This window comes from Triturus cristatus, chromosome 4_2, assembly GCF_964204655.1.
Source record: "Triturus cristatus chromosome 4_2, aTriCri1.1, whole genome shotgun sequence".
Taxonomy (NCBI): domain Eukaryota; kingdom Metazoa; phylum Chordata; class Amphibia; order Caudata; family Salamandridae; genus Triturus; species Triturus cristatus.
Genome location: NC_140586.1, coordinates 593,622,824 through 593,643,084, shown reverse-complemented (window position 1 = coordinate 593,643,084; position 20,261 = coordinate 593,622,824). Strand labels below are relative to the sequence as shown.

The 20,261-nt window shown below is 47.0% G+C and overlaps 1 protein-coding gene across 1 annotated transcript in view; it reads left to right on the top strand.

Moving 5' to 3' along the window:
* ACADM (acyl-CoA dehydrogenase medium chain) overlaps nucleotides 1-20,261 on the top strand; it is a 450,379-nt gene that overhangs the window by 128,537 nt on the left and 301,581 nt on the right. Inside the window, exons 5-6 of the mRNA XM_085602258.1 lie at nucleotides 8,956-9,056; nucleotides 9,153-9,233. Coding sequence (XP_085458384.1) covers nucleotides 8,956-9,056; nucleotides 9,153-9,233 — 182 coding nt within the window. The remainder of the gene's footprint in view (nucleotides 1-8,955; nucleotides 9,057-9,152; nucleotides 9,234-20,261) is intronic.

Sequence of the window (20,261 nt, the reverse complement as noted above, 5' to 3'; positions counted from 1 at the left end):
CCATCCCGGTTATGATATTGCACCACCTGAAGCAGCAGTTGACTCGCAAGCGAAGAGCTACACCTTCACTGTCAAACATGCCAGGACCTCAAACTGCCTAAATAGAATAAACTATAGAACAGGAAGGTTGACATAACACTGATAGAATTTTTCTCAAGAGACACAAATAGAAAAAAGACCAAGTGGGTTTCACAAAGAACTCTACCTCACCAAAGGATACTCCAAATGACTTTTAGATTAATTTTGCTTATTGGTGGTCTGTGGTTTAGGGCTGCTTGTGATTTTTATTCATCATCAATTGGTTCAGAAGAAAAGCTATTCTTTTGTTCGGTTCATAACATACTTCTGAAATTAAGGAGAACCCCCAGCTATTAATTGATTTTTAATAATATTTTCGTCTAACATGCCATTTGTTATTCCTGCAAAAGACACACAATTGATGGACGGAATGCAGAACAAATCAAAACCTTCACCCCCCCTCAAGAGATCTGGGTTAAATCCATAATTCTTTTGCTCACCATGCCACCCCAGTTTAGACCTGGCGATATGCAAATCAGTCTTGATCCCGTTAATCCTGAGCTGGCTTTTTCTGTCAAAGTACAGAGTGCCGCCTGACCATTCCTCTTTAAATAGTCTCTAGTGGCAGAATGTTTCTTCCCTTCATACAGTTGCTGATAAGGTGTGCAGTAATTTACAGACTATGTGTTGAGTAATACCCATCACCTTTCAGCAGGATGACACTTTTCTTTAGGCTGGCTCCTTAAATGATTATCTATGATTGTTGCATAAGAAATATGCTCGAGTTGCAGTTTATTTTTTATTCAGGATAGTCAAACAAACAACGTTTTGTTAGCATCATAATCTGAAAGAAACACGTTAGTTAGATTCCTCACCTTTAGAATATCCCCAGGCATCAGGCTGGATCCGGAAAGATTTTTCCGCGCCAGACAGCGCCGATCCGGAAAGAGCATACCCTTTTAGTCATTTTTTGACTAAACTTTTTGGACTACATTTGGTCTATCCTCGTCGACTCGACTCTGGTGCCGGTAGAATGCCTGGTTTTAAACCTTTTGACTCCTGTCACTGACTGATGTCTGTTATGGACCACCACCACCGCCGGTGCCTCTACTGCCTTGGCGCCGACCACGATGCCGAGTCGTGCCTCGACTGCCGGGCCTTGACTTAGAAGGCTAGGCGGGAGCGGTCCCACAAGCTACTTGAGCTCCGGCAGTCGGCTCCACGCGGTTCACGGTCCCGGTCGAGGGACCGGTCGCGGAGCCGCAGCCATCACCACTCGTCTGGTTCCTAGTCTTTGGGTAAGTCGGAGCATAGTAAGAAGTCCAAGAGGCGACATCGCTCTTCGGGCTCCCCTCGCCGGTCGCGCGACTCGGCTGAGGGTTCGGGTGGTACCACCCACGCGGCTCCGTTGGAGCCGCAGGAGTCGCGTCCGTCCCCATATCCGCCGGTCCCTTGGACTGACGCGACTCCGGCGGAGATCAGTGCCTTCCTCTCGGCCATGAGAGGCCTGGCTCTGCCGTCGACGCCTGCCGGCGTGCCTTCGGGCCCCGCGGGCTCGACTGGGAGGCCTAGCGAGCCGACGGCTCCGGCGCCTTCGTCGACTCCGGTCTCGACGCCGCGGGATCCAGGCCTGGATCCCAGTCTGCGCCGGTCGACCTCACGACCCCTCCGCCAGCGCATACTCCGGTGCCACCACCGGCGCCGCCTTCGGACGACGCCGTTCCCCGGTTCAGTCCCGGTCCGGGCCCGGCGTCGGAGCGGCGCCGCACCCGACGCCGATGGGTGGCAATTTCATCTTCCGCCCGGCTCAGATCATTCCAACTGTCTACCAGGAATCGGATAACGGTGACGACTGGGTGTGGTCTGATGACCCTCTGGTAGGGCCAGTAATCACGGGACTGGGCAGACTAGCAGGGGGATGCCAGTGGCCTTGACACCTCCCCTGACACTGGCTTCATCTCTCCTCTGACCGTGGCTTCGGAGGAAGGTGCTGCATTTTCTGTGGTGCTTCGCAAGGCGGCCAAAGCCCTTGGGCTGGAGCTACCTGCTGTGGCCATGAGGACTAACCTCCTCACAGAAGTGCTCCAACCGTCAGCAAGCTCCTCGGAGCCTCTGCTGCAATTTAATGAAGCACTAGTGGACGTTCTGAAGGGCACCTGGTCCAAGCCCTCCACAGTACCTCCTGTGGACCGGAACGTGGCCCGGCGCCACCGCCCTGCACCGGGCGACCCCAGTTTTCTGTCCATGCACCCCACGCCCGAGAGCCTGGTTATCCAGGCCTCTACTTCCCGTCCGCTCCCCCGGATCGGGAATCCAAAAGACTAGAACAGTTTGGTAAGCTGTTCTCCTCCCTTAGTTTGGGATTGCGGTCTATTAACACCGCTTGTCTCTTGGACCGTTACTCCCACTTCCTGTGGGATACGGTGGAGGACGTGCTGCCCCAGTGTCGGGAGGAGGCCCAGACACGGCTCGCCCAGGCTCTTGCCGAGGGGCGGGATGCAGCGCTGCATGCCATCCGATGTGGACTGGACACTACGGACTCGCTGGGCAGGGCAATGTCTACCACGGTGGCACTTCGTCGCCATGCCTGGCTGCGGTCCACGAATTTTTCTGGGGATGTCCAGAGCACCCTCATGGACATGCCCTTCGATGGCAGTCGCCTTTTTGGCGACAAAGTGGATAGTGTGCTGGAGCGCTTTAAGGACTCCAGGGCTACGGCCAAGTCCTTGGGCCACTCGGGGCCCGCGCCCACCAACTTCCGCTTTTCGCCCCTTTCGTGGCCAAGGAAGGGGCGCCCCCTCACGTCCACCTAGCCACAGGCCGCAGAACCAACCTGGTCGCGGAAGTCGATTCTGCCGAGGCTGTACAGAGGGACAACGTGTCGGTCCGTCCACATCTACCCCAGCAGCATACTCCTCAAAGCCCTCCTAGTCTGTGCTTTCAGGCCCATTCCACACCAGTGGGAGGCAGTTTGCCATCACCTGCTCCACTGGCGTTCCATCACGTCGGACAGGTGGGTGCTGCAAATCGTCCAAAGGGGCTACTCCCTCCCCTTCGAGGCGACCCCCTCCAGCCATGCCACCGAATTTCGGGGGATCACTTGCAAATTCTGCAGGAGGAAGTTAAGGCCCTCTTGGCCAAGGGGGCTATCGAGAGCGTTCCTGGTCCAGAAGTAGGTTGTGGTTGTTATTCCCACTACTTTCTGGTTCCCAAGAAGGGCAAAGAGGGCCTACGCCCTATCTTGGACCTCAGGAGCGTCAACACCTTCCTCCGGAAGGAGAAGTTCAAGATGCTCACTGTAGCTCAGGTTCTAACTGCCTTAGACCCTGGAGACTGGATGGTAGCGTTGGACTTGCAGGACGCATACTTCCACATCACTGTCCTGCTGGCCCAATGGCGCTACCAGCGGTTCACGGTGGGCCAGGAGCATTTTCAGTTTACCGTGCTCCCCTTCAGCCTCACCAGTGCCCCTCTGGTGTTCACGAAAGTGATGGCAGTGGTCGCAGCTCATCTGCGCAGATCAGGGGTTTCAGTCTTCCCCTATCTCGACGACTGGTTGTTGAAGGCGGGCTCGCCCCAGGCAGTCGTCTCCCACCTCTAGACTACGACAGACCTCTTGCATTCGCTGGGGTGCTCCATCAACGTGCCGAAGTCGCATCTGAGTCCCTCCCTGCAGCTCCTCTTCATCGGAGCGGTTCTGGACTCTGCGCAGTTCCGGGTCTATCCTCCAGAACAGCGGATCCGGGATATTCAGGCTCTGATTCCAATCTTTTGGCCTCTATCCCGGGTTTCGGTCAGGTTGGTGCTGCGGCTTCTGGGTCTGATGGCCTCCTGCATGTGCATCACGCCAGGTGGCGGATGCGGGCTCTACAGTGGGACCTGAAGTTTCAGTGGGCCCAGCATCGGGCAACCTGTCCGACCATGTCCTGATCTCGAAGGGCACTGCGAGACCGGTGCAGTGGTGGCTCACGGATCGCGATTGGGTCACTGGCAGATCCCTCTCCCTACCCCAACTGGAGCACGTAGTGGTGATGGATGCGTCTCTCCTAGGATGGGGAGGCCATATGGGAGAGGCGGAGATCAGAGGCCTCTGGGCTCCGGCGGAGTCCCGGCTCCATATCAACCTTCTGGAGCTGAGGGCGATCCGGCTTGCACTGAAGGCATTCCTTCCCTCTGTCCAGGGAAGTGTAGTGCAGGTGTTCACAGACAACACCACCGCCATGTGGTATTGCAATAAACAAGGTGGGGTGGGGTCGTGGACCCTTTGTCAGGAGGCTCTGCGCCTCTGGACATGGCTGGAACATCAGGGCATCACCCTGGTGGTTCAACATCTGGCGGGCTCTCTGAACGCCAGAGCAGACTAACTCAGCCGCCAGTGCATGATGGATCATGAATGGCGTCTAAACTCTGACATGGCGCAAGACCTTATTCGGCAGTGGGGAGAGCCTTGGTTAGATCTATTCGCCACTGAAGAGAACGCGCAATGTCAGCAGTTCTGCGCGTTGGAGTTTCCAAGGCGGCACTCGCTCGGGGACGCCTTTCGTCACGAGTGGAGTTGCGGTCTGTTGTATGCCTTTCCGCCTATACCACTTCAGCCCAGAGTGCTGAAGAAGATCAGGCCCGACCAGGCCCAAGTAATCTTGGTGGCTCCGGATTGGGCACGAAGATTCTGGTATCCCGAGCTACTCAGTCTGTCGATCGATCCCCCGATACGACTGCCTCTTCAGGAGTACCTTCTGTCGCAGCAGCAGGGGACGGTCCTCCACCCGAACCTGTCCAGCCTCCGCCTCCATGCGTGGAGATTGAGAGGCGACAGTTGATTCCATTTGACTTGCCTCCTGAAGTCTGTGATGTGATTCTGGCAGCCAGGCATCCCTCCTCAAAATCGGTATATGCCTGCAGGTGGAACACATTTGTGGCATGGTGCACAGCAAAGGCTGTGGATCCCCTTTCCGCCCCTCTTTCTGAGGTTCTCCTTTCTTCTTTCTTTGACCCAGCAGGGCTCTGCTCTGGGCACCCTAAAAGGTTATCTTTCTGCTATTTCTGCTTTCTTACGGCTTCCTGATCAGCCTTCTCTTTTCAAATCCCCTGTTTCTCGCTTCCTTAAGGGCATTACTCACATGTTTCCTCCTGTCTCTTTCGTAATGCCTCAGTGGGATTTGAATCTGGTCTTGACGTTTCTGATGTGCGCTCCCTTTGAGCCACTTCTTAATTGTCCTCTTCGTCTCTTGACGCTTAAGACTGCTTTCCTGGTAGCCATCACCTCTGCTAGAAGGGTGAGTGAGCTCCAGGCTCTCTCTTCTAAGCCTCCTTTTCTTTCTGTCCATCCAGACAAAGTTGTTCTCAGGACTCGTCCTTCCTTTCTCCCTAAGGTGGTAACTGCCTTTCATATCGGGCTGTCTGTTACGTTGCCCACTTTCTTTCCGCCTACGCATCCTTCGAAAGAGGAAGAGAGGCTCCATCGTCTGGATCCAAAACGGGCGCTGTCCTTTTTATTTGGACCGCACCAAGCAGTTCTGGGTGGACGACCAACTCTTTGTTGGCTACGTGGGCGCTAAGAAAGGACGAGCGGTGCACAAGCGGACCATCTCTCGGTGGGTCGTTTTGTGTATCAAAGCTTATTACTCCTTGGCTAAAAAGGAACCTCCTGTAGGGCTGAGGGCCCATTCCACTCGGGCCACAGCGGCGACAAGTGCCCTGGGCCGGGGAGTCCCCTTGCAGGACATCTGTCAGGCAGCAACGTGGGCCTCGCTGCACACGTTTGCTTAACATTATTGCCTGGACAGCCAAGTCCGGAGAGACGGCTTCTTTGGCTGTTCTGTTCTCCAGGACAATATGGTGTGATCTTGGTTCGCAGACCCACCACCGGGGTTGGTATTGCTGGGGTATCTATTCTAAGGTGAGGAATCTAACTAACGTGTTTATTTCAGATGAATAAGTTACTTACATTCGGTAACGATACATCTGTACGAAACATTGGTTAGTTAGATTCCTCACCGACCCACCCATCCTCCCCGTTCTGCGAACCGATATCTAGGGTTGAGGTTATCCCTTTCAGGGCCCTAGAATTGACGTCAGCCCGTGAGGGCGGTGTCTAAGTACTCCATCATCCCGTTGCACGACGACGGACGCGGAGCCGCAGACGACGCCTAGCGACGCGCAAGGGTATTCCTGACGAAAAATCTTTCCGGATCCAGCCTGACGCCTGGGGATATTCTAAAGGTGAGGAATCTAACTAATGTTTCTTACAGATATATCGTTACCGAAGGTAAGTCACTTGTTCTTCATGCTTCCTACACATCAATGTGATCTAAAGCTGGATTTGCCAATGTTAATGAACGAACCATGTCAAACCATGACAGCCTGTTAAATGGACCTACTCACTTAGAAGCCTACTTTTCTTAGGTGGCTATCTACGAAACGTGGAGCCTCTAACTTCAGAATGTTTTTAATTTCGAGCCTTGTGTTTCCCCAAGGTAAGTGGGTATGGCTTGGACATTCATTATGTATCCCCAAGGTTCTTCATAATCCGCTAAATGGCCATTTAGAGGAAGTGAGAAATACTTTTCTTCATTCCTCTGTTTTAATGATGGTGAAAGTGACCAAAGTGGGCCAGGATTCAAGATTTCTATTTCCCTATGGATATGCAGCCTTTTATGAAATTAAAGCTTTCCACCAGAGTCTAGGATGGATCTTTGGAATTTCGAGGGGGTTTCCTGCTCAAACCAATATGACAGATGTAAGTGATTGCATTTTGGTTTCTTTAAGCAGCATTAAAGGCCTTATTCCAAAAACGCTGCACATTTCAGTTTGGTGGTTTTGTGCATTGCGTTTCTTTGAAGTTGGTCTTTCACCTAAGCTTCTGGCTCCCAAACCTTCCTCTGATGGCTAATCGGTAGGTATTTGGCAAGGTACTGAATCTGTCAAGTGTGCACTGTGATAAGTGTACCTAGTGAAAAGGAGGAATACACTGACGTGCCTGAAAATACAAAGTAGTGTGCGCTTGATCCAGAGGTTGTAGTTTGGAATACTTAAAACTTTGGTATTTAAGCTATTTTGATTGCACGGTTTTAGCTAACCTCATGTATTTTAACTTCAAAGCATCTGCCATGTGTTTTCGGTCTCCCCACACTTGCTTCTATGAAGTCCCCACTAGTTTGTAATGGACTGACTAAAGAAGAGAAATTCCCCAAGAAGTCTACCTTTCAAAACTCCACAAGGTTATGTTTACATGGCAGCACTATTAGGAATATTTTGTGCTTGCTTTTCACATTTGAACAATAGCCAGATTGGCCTTATAAGAGCAGATGTTTACTTAGACCAGGGGTCTCCAACAAGTAGCTCGGGAGCTACTGGTAGCTTGCCAGTACCTTCAAAGTAGCTCCCTGAGGTGAAGTCAAGCCCAGTATCCATTTTAGAGTAGGTACCTATTAAAGAAGGCAGCACAGATCATCCAAAGACCCTAAGAGTGACAGCCAGCCAAACTTATCACAGTAACTCATTCTAACACTCAAACACACACTGTGCCAGCTTATAGGACCTGCTACATGACAGTCTGTATCCAATCTCAATATAATTAAGCCACAAGGAGATTGACCATGTTGCAGTCCCTCCTTTATCAGTCACAAAATGTGTGTGAACAGTGCACCATCAAAAAAATATGGCAGCAGTAGCCTGAGCTGTAATCAGTGCTGACCCACCAAAGTGCGGGACTGCAGGAGTCAGAGTGAAAGTGTGTCAGTTAGATGCATGATCAGCTCAAGTCCTGAGGAGAACAGGGTATGATCCAGACCAGAGAAAATTAAGAGACTCATCAACATTTATGTGTGTGCCCATAATAAACACTATTGCTTCCTGAAACTATGCCTGGTGCCAAGAACCACCAAATATATATGCTAGCACCAACATAAGAGTGTTATATTTGGCATAATTGTGTCCATTCCGGACATAATAGTGCCAATGGCATAATTATGGTCATCCTTGACTATTTTAGTATTTTTGGTCTAGTTGTGGTATGCTGGCAGCCATCATAGACCTACTCGGAGCATGACTGGCCTACATGTACCTATTCCTGGCATATTAATGGTCATGACTGATATGTGGTCTTATCCCTGATCCTTCTTGTTTCCAGCCTTGGCACAACTGTGGCCCTAGTATAATGGTGGGCATTACTGGGATAATTCAGGTATCCGTGGTGCTATGGTGAGCATCCATTATGTGCATTTGTGTCTTTTGAGGATATACTTGTTTGCATTGTAAAGAAAATGGTGGTACATTAATGATACAATGCTAATTCTATATGTACCGGATGCCCTTTGACTAATGAATGTTTTTCATAACTGAACTCTAGCACCATGGTTTCCTATGCCAATTGTGAGCATCCATGGCATATGACTGTAATACCTGGGAATTCAAAGTAGTCTGTCCATATGAGGCATTTGTACATAGGAGTACATGATGATAATGTCAAGCTGATGTTTTGAGACTGTGCGTTTCTCAAAAACTTAAAGGCAGTTTTAGTTTTCAAAAATGGGGTTTCTTCTGGAAAATTGAGTTTGTTTGCCCACAGTGGAAAGTAGTATTAGATAGAAAAATTTGCATTTTCAGAAACTGGTGAATGATAATTCAAGTTATTTTCATAAGTCAAGGGAAGGCATTTAATTTTGAAGACCTTTTTCCCAGCATTTCTGGTGGTAGCCGCACTTGATATACTTGGGTGGTAACTACTGAAAATCTTGCTTTGGGTGGTCATAGTGTAGTCACTATTTTACAGGTATAAAACTTGCTAGTAGCTCGGGAAGACTTTCCTTGAGCAGAAGTAGCTCTTACTACAGAAAAGGTTGGAGACCCCTGACTTAGACCAACAACCTTGTCTTGATGTCATACTTAAACCAGAGATGCATCTCATCACACATGTGCTTTTGTTCTCTGTAATAGGTGGCCTTGGTCTCGGTATTTTTGATACTTGCCTCATCACTGAAGAAATAGCTTATGGATGCACAGGGATTCAAACTGCCATTGAAGCAAATTCTCTCGGGGCAAGTAGATTTTTTTTTTTCTCTCTATCATAACATGGTGGAAAATCGTAGAATGCTGGTTACGCAATAAAACTAATATGCAATGCTCTTTTACAGCAAATGCCAGTCATCCTTGCTGGAAATGAAAAGCAGCAAAAAAAGTATCTTGGGAGAATGACAGAAGAACCTCTCATGTGTGTAAGTGTCTTTTCCCTATTTATTTTACAATAGACTATTACCGACCTCAGAACGCATCGTGGAATGTAGTGAACAATGAATTGAGGCGAAATCTACAAATAGCGTATACATAAGCATGTTTCTAAAAACAAACTTATTTTGCATATTTTTGCAATATTCGCACCTCTTGTCTTTGAAACAGTTGTTGTTTGGGTACTAAACTTCCCTAAACATTTGTTTAGTGAATTAAGACACTTTAAACTATATACAGTGCTCCCAATCCTTCAGTTATGGTAATTGAAGTTTTAAGTTCATGTACTCAGTCCCAACTGAATTTTTAGTGGCATATCTGCGTGGCTGCAGTTTTGTAGCTTTTAATTTGTGTTCACAGGAAATATCTTTCTTTTGATGGTCGTTATAATGGGAAGAAGCAAGGGTTATTTTTTGGGGATATTTGTTTTACTTGCTTGTATTGCAGGTTAATTTGCGGTACTGGCAATAAGAACCAAATTATCAAAGAAAATCCTAGCAACACTTCCTAATGAACAGAGCTCTACAGTTAATAGATCACTGCATGTATATAATGCACAATTACAATTTAATGCTGATGGAGACCAAACGATTCACCCAGAATTGCAGGTTGTTAATTATTTGCTAAAGGTGGGGTAAGTAACCAAGTTTCCCAAGGTACCTGCAAAGCATTTGTAACCAGAACCTAGTTCCTCTACAACCCTTTTTAGCAGACTGGTGAAATTCATGTTGTGCAAGAGTTGGAGACCTTTCAGTTAAAATATCCCTCCTGCTTTCCTACTTAACCACCTCACTTCTATACTTGAAAGGTCATGCTAGGGTTCCATTTTGTTATGTCTTGGTACTTTTAATGAGCGATCAGGTTAAAGGATGTCCATATTTAATTGTCAAATGTTGTATTGCTCCTTTTGTACTTAGTCTCATTATTGGATTTCTTATAATCATTTGGTAGTTTATCGGAATCCTAAAGCTGCAGTTTGTTATCTAGTTACAACGATCACAATGTGAAACCGTCTTCCATTTTCTGTGCCTGACCTACCTTAGGCCATCTCATGCGAGACAAACTTGAAATGTCTACCATAGCAAGACAAGTAGTCAAGTTTGCTTTTTAAGAGCAAGGGTCTGGGGTCATTGATGCTGTGTTCCTTGGGACTTGTGAGTTTATGGAACAAAGCGACATTGGTTGTGGTCTAGGTCAAGTTTGCATTCTTCCTGATTCTACTTATTCCTGTTGCAGGGGTCAAAGGTTAAGTAGTGCGAGTCCCAGATGTTCTGACTTTCTCCCTTCAGGATTCAAAGGTGTGTGTAGACCTGCTTTTTTTAAGGCCCACTACTGTGATAATGTTGTCCAGATTTAAGTTTCAATCCCATTCTTCCAACAACACTTGCTCCCTACTTTTAGGATTTTAAATTGTACCCAAAGCTCGCTGGTTAATCCATACTAGCACACACAGATAACGCCCCCTCAGTATGCCTCCCTTTAAGTTTGAGTGATACAACTCTAAAACTAACTGTCTGTATAGTCTCACCCTTAAATCTCTCAAGACAAATAGCTGGAGCTTGTAATCCACCTCCAATCTTACCCTCAAATTTCTCAATCCACATTTCCTTTTTAATTATGAATCCCTGAATCTGCCACCAGCTTTACTTGTATACCTGCAACTTCCATTTTGCACAATGGCTATTTCTGAAATTTGTTCCAGTATCCAACACATTTTTTCACACACAAGTAACACGCATTCATCACTACTAGAGCTCTTTTACTCAGACGATATACACTTGAGTTTCCACCACACACTTCACTTTAGTATTACTCTCTTTCGTCTTACACACTCTGGCAAAATGTCCTGATACCACAGGCAGAACATTTCTGATCCATTGCTCTTCGTTTTACTGTTGGCATAATGTTCTGAGCTTCCACGTCTACAACATCTTGCTAGTTCCTCTTGCTTACTTCCACTAAATTGTTTTAATGTTGTGCATTCTTTCTCTTATTATTCCATATCTTATTTCCTCACCCATTCCACTGTTTTTAGTCTCTACAAATCTACCTGATATTTCTGCTTTCCTGACAATAGCTATAAGATCTTTCAATGCAGTCTCTCCACTAGCCCACAATCTGTCTTGCACCCTTTTATTTGTGTGCATAATAATTTGATCACTAACCAAATCGTGAAATGCACCAAAACAACATGAAATTGCTATTTTCTTTAATGCAAAAACATAATCATCTGTTACTTTTTGTTCCTGTTTCCTATGGAAAAACTTATACCTGTCTATTGGGATAATAACAATAAAAAATTAAAATATATAAAAAATAATAAATCCTCAAGAGCATTTAAATAAAAGTCAGTCTCGACGACCTCTGTTCTGGGATACTTAAACCGGTGTGGAGAATGGCGATCATGGTTTCAGCCAAAAACAGTATGATATAAAAGTCTACGCGGTCATTAACATTCTTCAATGTGTGATTCCTGACTACCCCGTATAACAAATAATTTCCACACACCGCTTCATTTTTTGTCTTGTACTGGGGGAAATCGTTTGAATATGTAAATACTAGAAGTTTCCTCAGTATGTTGTGCCAGTCACTGCTTTGTATTACATGCTTTGCATTCATTTCTTCCATTTCATTTTAACTCCTCACTCACATTGAAGTTATGGGGAAATGTCCCAAAGATGCAAAACGGCTGTTGATGCATCAGCTTTGCGTCTTATTTCTGTGGTAGATAGATGTTCTGGTTAGAAATCTCTCAACTTCATTAGACGTATTGGTTGTATTTTTACAGTTGCTTGGGCTTACTTTCATGCTTCCACATGTTCCTTTCCAGTGCTCTGCCCAGTTTCTACAGGCGTTGGGGCTTGCTACTTCCTTTAAACACATGTGCGTATTACCCCTGGTCTTCGTATCCAATCATTTACCTCGTACGGTACCAATGGGAGACTTCCTTCTTTTTCCTCGTCAAATTTTTTTCCCATCATTATCACTGCTCCACCTCGAATCCTGAGGCTTAAATGTATACCTCGCATGAAGAACATGCCTTTTCCTCTATTGTAGCACCTGAGAAAAAAACACTGGGTTCCTTGTAGAACCATGGTCATTGCCTCTTGAATTGAAGCTACTCTTTGGTTGTCAGTAAGTATTAACTTTATTCCTTGGCTCTGCAGCAACAATACAGGTCTTCTCACAACCATCTCTAATTAACTGTTACCATTGGAATCTCTCCCCCCTCCCCCTTCCAGGACCTGGTAGAACTCTTACATCATAAACGGAAGAGTTTCTCCCCCCCCACTGCTGCGTGTAAATAACATGTACTACAGGATAGCAGAGAGAATTCCAAAACCAACAAGCATTGGCATAGCCAATAGGTCTCGCTTTTGGAACCTTTTAAATATTTAGTTATGCAGCACAATATCCTTGGTGCAAGAACATCAACTGTTGCATGGCTAAACACTTATAAGGTCCCAAAGGCGAGGCCTATTGGCAATTGCAATGCCAATGCTTGTTGTTATTCCACCCTGCATTCCATAGAAGAACAAAAAAATGCAACAGACATTTCAGGAAGCAATGATCCACGATTTGCCATGTCATTCAGAGGTGGGAGCAGTTGCGTAACATAGGCCCCCATGTGGGAGACCACTACAACGGTGGTCTCAAAGCAAAGACATTGAAACATATTTGCGTTTGCTGCCCTAGAGCTGCTGACCTGGACTGCATGGGATGAAAACATGTCTGCATCTCCACAAAGACAAGCACCTGTACCCTTGCATACTCTGTCGTGGAGCCACCATGCACACAAGCATCAGCAACAAAGGAAAAAAAAAAAACATTTTGAACAGAAACTTGGCACATGCCCATACCACCAAATCAGAAAATAAACCTGATGGAACCATAAAATATGCTTTTTAATTCCCTACAATGTTATAATAATTGTTTACTGTATTCTAATGTCTAAAGAAGCATTGCACGGATAAGTCACACAAATTATGAGCGGGCTTTTCAATATCAGGACCAAGCACAATGCGGAGCAATCACTTAACCGATTTCATATACATTTGCTAAAAATAAAAAAAGACAGAAGTTATTCAAATTCTGCCACAGGCATCAATTGTAAGCGGTAATCCGAAATCAATGTCAAACACGACATGTGATTAAATGTTGAAACACGACGTCTAGGAAAGTGGCCTAGACAAACTAAAAAGCTGGATCAGAAAATACCTCAGACAAGAAAGCTGCGCTCTGCCACTTGTAACCAAATGAAATTCAAATGGCACCACTGTGGCCGACCAGCTGACTCGCAGCTTAACTAAGTACTGTTAAACATATGTACAGTGCTACCATACCAACCAAAAGTTAGACAAGCAGCACAAGACCTGTTTTAAGAAGGATGCGGAGTTCAGGGACACGCATAGTCAGCTACAGTGCCTCCCTAATAGTCTTTCCGGCTGTGTGCCTCAAAGCAACCTAGCGCTGCCTAGATCACTTTATACAACAAACATTGAGTGCAACTTGAAAGCAGAAATTACTTTGACTCTAAAATCGTCAATGCCCCTTCTGAAGCACTTACCATGTAAACAACCATTTAGAGAACTTAAAAAAACAAGTGAAGTCAGAAGTACAAACAAGAAAGCAAATAAATTAAAAACATTAAAGATACTTACTGCTCAGTATTGTGACAGTAAAAGCATCGCCAAGAATGTGAAATGTCTTTGTTTGGGTGTTGGTGACATTAAACCGTATGTATCGGCTTTCTTCTGCGCCAATAGGGCTCCCAGGCTGAGCCTGTTCAGCGTTCTCTTCAGGCACTGTCACTTAAAATTAATAATTGCCAAATCAGCACGTGGAATTGCGTAACTGCTGCGAGTCCTATGGTACACAGACTCGGAAAGGTAGGAATGCTGTGTGGTGACAAGTGTCAGCACGAAGATAGGAGTATATGCAACTAAAAATGCCCAGGTAACAAGGGTCATAGTGCTCGACCCACAGGGAAAGATAAGAACAACCAACCGGGAGATTAAAGGGTTTGAGTCTGCGTGAGGTCAAAATCAGTGAAACCTACTGTCTGCACAAATGCGCTCAGTCCTGTCCGCAAAGTGAAAGCCAACCTGGTGGCAATAAATACTGGCAAATGTGAACCGCAGTGAGGACAGTCACTACCTGAAGAGTGATCTATGGGTAATGAGGAGAGGGATCGGGTTAGCAGGGACAGTGCTGGAGTGCCGATTACGTGCAGGAGAAATGTGCTACACTGGTGGCAGTAGGAATCTGACTAACAGTTCCCAGTTTCGTGTTTAAGTGACAGTTGCGTGTATGGGTGAGAAAAACAACCAGGAATGAAACATGACCCTCAAAGTTGAAAATCTTGAATATTGCAGTAGAGCGCATGTGCATGAGACAAAAGACCGAAGAACAGAGCATCGAGACTGACCCGAAGCCAATGCTGGGATTGGGTGCAGGGAGAGGTATCGAAGTGATTGCAGCTGAGCTCAGAAGTGCAATCCATTACTCTACACACAATCAGTCCAGGTCCATATCATAAAAAAAAGAACCAGCGCACGCCTTGTGCTGAAAGTTAAAAAATGTTTTTAAAAAAAATGAAGCTGATAGCCGCGCGGCCGTGAAAGTGACACGGCCACGCGAAAGTGAAAGCAAAATTAAGCTGATGAGGAGGGAGTGGGAGAAGGGAGGGGGTAGGGCAGTAGACTCGCGCGCGCTGAAAGCCAGAAGGCAGCTGTGCACGTCGTTCGCGCTTGTGCGTGTAATAGCAAGCTGGTGGCCGGCAAGGTAGCACTTTTAAAGCAGCTACTAAATGTCTCGCCAGAGCAGCGCATGCGCTAGCTCAGGCAAGACCTAAAAAGGAAAATGACTTCTCTTAAACCTAGTTTTGTACCACTAATGCTAGTTCTGAGTCTTGGGTAAAATATCTGAATTCATAAACATCCCTCCCCTTTCCTATTCCACAGATTAGGGATAAACAATGTAGGAGTAGTGATACTTCAACTGCAGTTTGCCAAAACAAACTGCTCCCCTGACCCTGAGTATGGGAAGGCTAGGAGCTTTTGGAATCTTTAAAGGTGCAGTGTCATTTTGTTTATTGTATAACTCATTAAACATTAGAGGGATTTTAAGGTGGCATTCAGTCTTCTCTTACAATTGCCGGATGATGAAACAAGCTAACATGTAGGCTCTCTTTTCAAAGTGGCAGTTTGGGCCCGACGTACCATGCTTTCTGATTAAGATGTCCCTGTTGCAATTGTAGTGATTATATATGCCGTCATAGGTTGGTTTTTATTTTACTGTGTAATAAATTGTTTATTCTTTATAATGTTTCCCGGTTAAGACTTGAATGTGTTAACGGTGTTCTGTTATGTTGTGTTGTTATTATGTTATGTTGTGTTATGTTTTGAAATGTGTGCTATATTAGGTTATGTGTTGTGTTATTATTTTATGTTAGTGTGTTGTGTTATGTTACTGTTATTTGTTGAGCGCACGTACAACAGCCGGTTTCTTGGCAAAGGGGGTAATAGGAACTGATCAAACTGCTAGAGGGACTTTAGTCGTATACTTGTCTGAAAAGCCATGTTCTAATCTCGAGGGTGGAAGCAGTTCCAGAATTTGGAACCACCTATTCTCTTCTTTTTGAACTTGGCTATTGTCAGGTAGTAAATATGAGCGGATCTTACAGTTGGTTTGGGGGTGTACTTTTGAAGTCAGGCTTTGTTAAAGACTGGGCTTTTTTCCACTGTGGGTTTTGAATTAATATAGCCATTTTTTAAAAATAGTCCTTTGTTCCACCGAAAGTCAGTGGAGCTTTTTCATCAAAGGGGTAATGTGACAGTGTCTGGGTTGTTGGGAAGATTAACCGGGCTGCCTGGTTCCGAACTATTTGAAACTTGCATTTGAGGCATTTTGGGAGGCCCACATAGAGAAACTTGGCATAATTCAAGAGAGGACTAGGGCAATTTTTGCTTGAATAAGGTCTTGGAGTATGAGGAATTTTCCAGATTCTGCGAAGTAGTAGAAAGCAGGAAGCAATTACCATTCTAGAGTTGGAGTTACATAGAGAGTTCCTAGTCAATGAGGACCCCATAACCTGTTGGAAAACCTCTTTTGCTTCAGAGGAGTTGCCAATTAGTAGCTGCATGACATCTGCATAATTGTAGATTTGGACGCTCATTTTATTTTTTAGGGTGCGGACTAGAGGGCATATATGCAGATTGAAGAGATGTGGTGAGAGTGAAGTTCCCAGGAGAACTCCACAATGTAGATTAACTTTGAGTGAACAAAAAGGGGTCAGGCAGGCAGATTCTTATCAATCCTTGAAGAAGGAAATGATCCAATTGAGCGATGTGCCCTGCAACCCCACGGCATCGACACGGTCAACCGTGCCGAAGGTTGCCAATAGGATGAGGTGAACCAGCACTTGGGTGTGGCCCCTGTCAGATTCTTCACGCATGTCATCAATCACAAAGATGACAGATTTGTGTACAAGATAAAAAGTAGAGGTTTGAAATGATCACCCTTGATACTGAGATTAATTCTGTGATGTTAAATCTTGCCACTGCTAACTAAAATGTTTAAGAGTTCTTTCACTGCTTTCTTTAAAACATCACCCCTTGGTCTATGCCTAAATTCTAAAGTAAAATATTGCAATTCTGTGTATTTTGGACTCCCCAATTTACCTACCTTCATAAGATTAAAATATTGCAGCACATCTGATCACTTACGTAGACTGCGTAGAGCATATTACCAAGGCTCCTAATCCTAACCAAACTGCACTGGCTAACAGTATAGACCCATAACCTAAATTCAAAGCTTTGACCATTGTCCTTGAGGGGAAAGGTGTGTCTCTGTTTAGTCTATTCCCACAAGTGTACTAAGCCGCACTTCGACTTCTGCTTTTTTGGCAAAAACTGAATGGGACGCTTTAACTTGGCGATAAAGCTTTTTCCATTTTATTTGTAAGGTCTTGGAGATATAAAGAGTTCTGAAAAACTGAAAGCCACTTTGCATTCCAGTAGCAAATAAAAAACAATTCCTAGTTTGACATCTATGATTGATTGCTTTCAAGTTAGATTTCACTTATTTCACCAGTGCCAGAAAGTCATATATGGTGATTGAGTGCTATTCAATAATAAATATAAGATAACTAATGCGAGAACTAGCTTGTACTCCAAGGTTCAGTGATCCATACCTAATAGAAGAACAAGTTACTTGCCTTCGGTAACGATGTATCTGTAAGAAACATTAGTTAGTTAGATTCCTCACCTTAGAATATCCCCAGGCGTCAGACTGGATCCGGAAGATTTTTGTAGCAATACCCCTTGCGCGACGCTAGGCGTCGTCTGCGGCTCCGCGTCCGTCGTTGGCGTCGTGCGCCGGAATGACGTCGTCTGAGTACTTAGACGCCGCCCTCGCGCGCTGACGTCTGTTCTTGTACATAGCTTTCCGCGCCAGGAACGCAGAGCCATGCAAGAGACTGACACTGGTGCCAAAAAATCTAGGGCCCTGAAAAGGATAGCCTTAACCCTAGAAGTCGGTTCGCAGAACGGGGAGGATGGGTGGGTCGGTGAGGAATCTAACTAACTAATGTTTCTTACAGATACATCGTTACCGAAGGTAAGTAACTTGTTCATCTGAAAGAAACACTTTAGTTAGATTCCTCACCTTAGAATAGATACCCAAGCAATACCAACCCCGGTGGTGGGTCTGCGAACTAAGATCACACCAGAAAGTCCTGGAGGAATGAACGGCCAAAGAAGCCATCCCTCCGGACTTGGCTGTCTAGGCAATAGTGCCTGGCAAACGTGTGCAGTGAAGCAAACGTCGCCGCCTGACAGATGTCCTGCAAAGGGACTCCCCGTCCCAAAGCAGTAGTAGCTGCCGTGGCCCGAGTAGAATGGGCTTGCAGCCCAACAGGAGGGTCCTTTTTTGCCAAGGAATAACAGATTGTTATACACAAAACGACCCACCGGGAGATGGTCAGTTTGTGCACAGCTTTTCCCTTCTTTGCACCCACGTAGCCAACGAAAAGCTGGTCGTCCACTCGGAACTGCTTTGTGCGGTCCAAATAAAAGGAGAGCGCACGTTTTGGGTCCAGACGGTGGAGCCGCTCTTCCTCTTTGGAAGGATGCGGAGGCGGAAAGAAGGTGGGCAAGGTGACAGATTGCCCAAGATGAAAGGGGGTCACCACTTTCGGTAGAAAGGAAGGACGAGGCCGAAGGACAACCTTGTCCGGATGAACAGATGGGAAAGGAGGCTTGGACGATAGAGCCTGGAGCTCACTCACCCGTCTAGCCGAGGTGATGGCTACCAGGAAAGCAGTCTTAAGACGAAGAGGACAGTTGTGAAGAGGCTCAAAGGAATGTTAAGACAAGATTCAAGTCCCACTGAGGCATTGCGAAAGGGACAGGAGGGAACGTGTGAGTAATGCCTTTAAGAAAGCGTGAAACTACAGGGGACTTGAAAAGAGAGGGCTGATCAGGAAGCCGTAAGAAGGCAGAGATGGCAGCAAGATAACCTTTCAAGGTGCCCAAGGCAGAGCCCTGCTGGGCCAAAGAAAGAGGAGAACCTCAGAAAGAGGGGCGGAAAGGGGATCCACAGCCTTTGCTGTGCACCATGCCACAAATTTGTTCCACCGGCAGGCGTATACCGTCTTTGTGGAGGGACGCCTGGCTGCCAGAATGATATCACAGACTTCAGGAGGCAAGTCAAATGGCATCAACTGCCGCCGCTCAATCTCCACGCATGGAGGTGGAGGCTGGACAGGTTCGGGTGGAGGACCGTCCCCTGCTGCTGCGACAGAAGATCCTCCCGAAGGGGCAGACGTATCGGAGGATCGGTCAACATACTGAGTAGCTCGGGATACCAGTACCTTCGTGCCCAATCCGGAGCCACCAAGATGACTTGGGCCTGGTCGGGCCTGATCTTCTTCAGCACTCTGGGCAGAAGTGGTATAGGCGGAAAGGCGTACAACAGACCGCAACTCCACTCGCGACGAAAAGCGTCGCCGAGCGAGTGCCGCGTTGGAATTTCCAAGGCGCAGAACTGCTGACATTGCGCGTTCTCGTCGGTGGCGAATAGATCTAACCAAGGCTCTCCCCACTGCTGAAAGAGACCTTGCGCCACCTCGGAGTTCAGACTCCATTCGTGATCCATCGTGCACCGGCGGCTGAGTTCGTCTGCTCTGGCGTTCAGAGAGCCCGCCAGATGTTGAACCACCAGGGTGATGCCCTGGTGTTCCAGCCATGTCCAGAGGCGCAGAGCCTCCTGACAAAGGGTCCACGACCCCACCCCGCCCTGTTTGTTGCAATACCACATGGCGGTGGTGTTGTCCGTGAACACCTGCACAACACTTCCCCGGACAGAGGGAAGGAAGGCTTTCAGTGCAAGTCGGATCGCTCTCAGCTCCAACAAGTTGATGTGGAGGCGAGACTCCGCCGGAGACCAGAGGCCTCTGATCTCCGCCTCTCCCATATGGCCACCCCATCCCAGGAGGGACGCATCCGTCACTACGACATGCTCCGGTAGGGGTAGGGAGAGGCTCTTGCCCGTGACCCAATCGCGGTCCGTGAGCCACCACTGCAACTGCTGTGCAGTGCCCTCCAAGATCATGACCTGGTCGGACAGGTTGCCGTGATGCTGGGCCCACTGAAACTTCAGGTACCACTGCAGAGCCCGCATGCGCCGCCTGGCGTGATGCACTAGTAGGATGCAGGAGGCCATCAGCCCCAGAAGCCCAACACTAGCCTGACCGAAACCCAGGATAGAGGCCGAAAGATGGGAATCAGGGCCTGTATATTCCGGGCCCGCTGTTCCGGTGGATGGACCCGGAACTGCGCCGAATCGAGAACCGCTCCGATGAAGAGGAGCTGCTGAGAGGGGCTCAGGTGTGACTTCGGCACGTTGATGGAAAACCCCAGCAAATTCAGGAGATCCGCCGTAGTCTGGAGGTGGGAGACGACTGTCTGGGGCGAGCCCGCCTTCAACAACCAGTCGTCGAGATACGGGAAGACTGG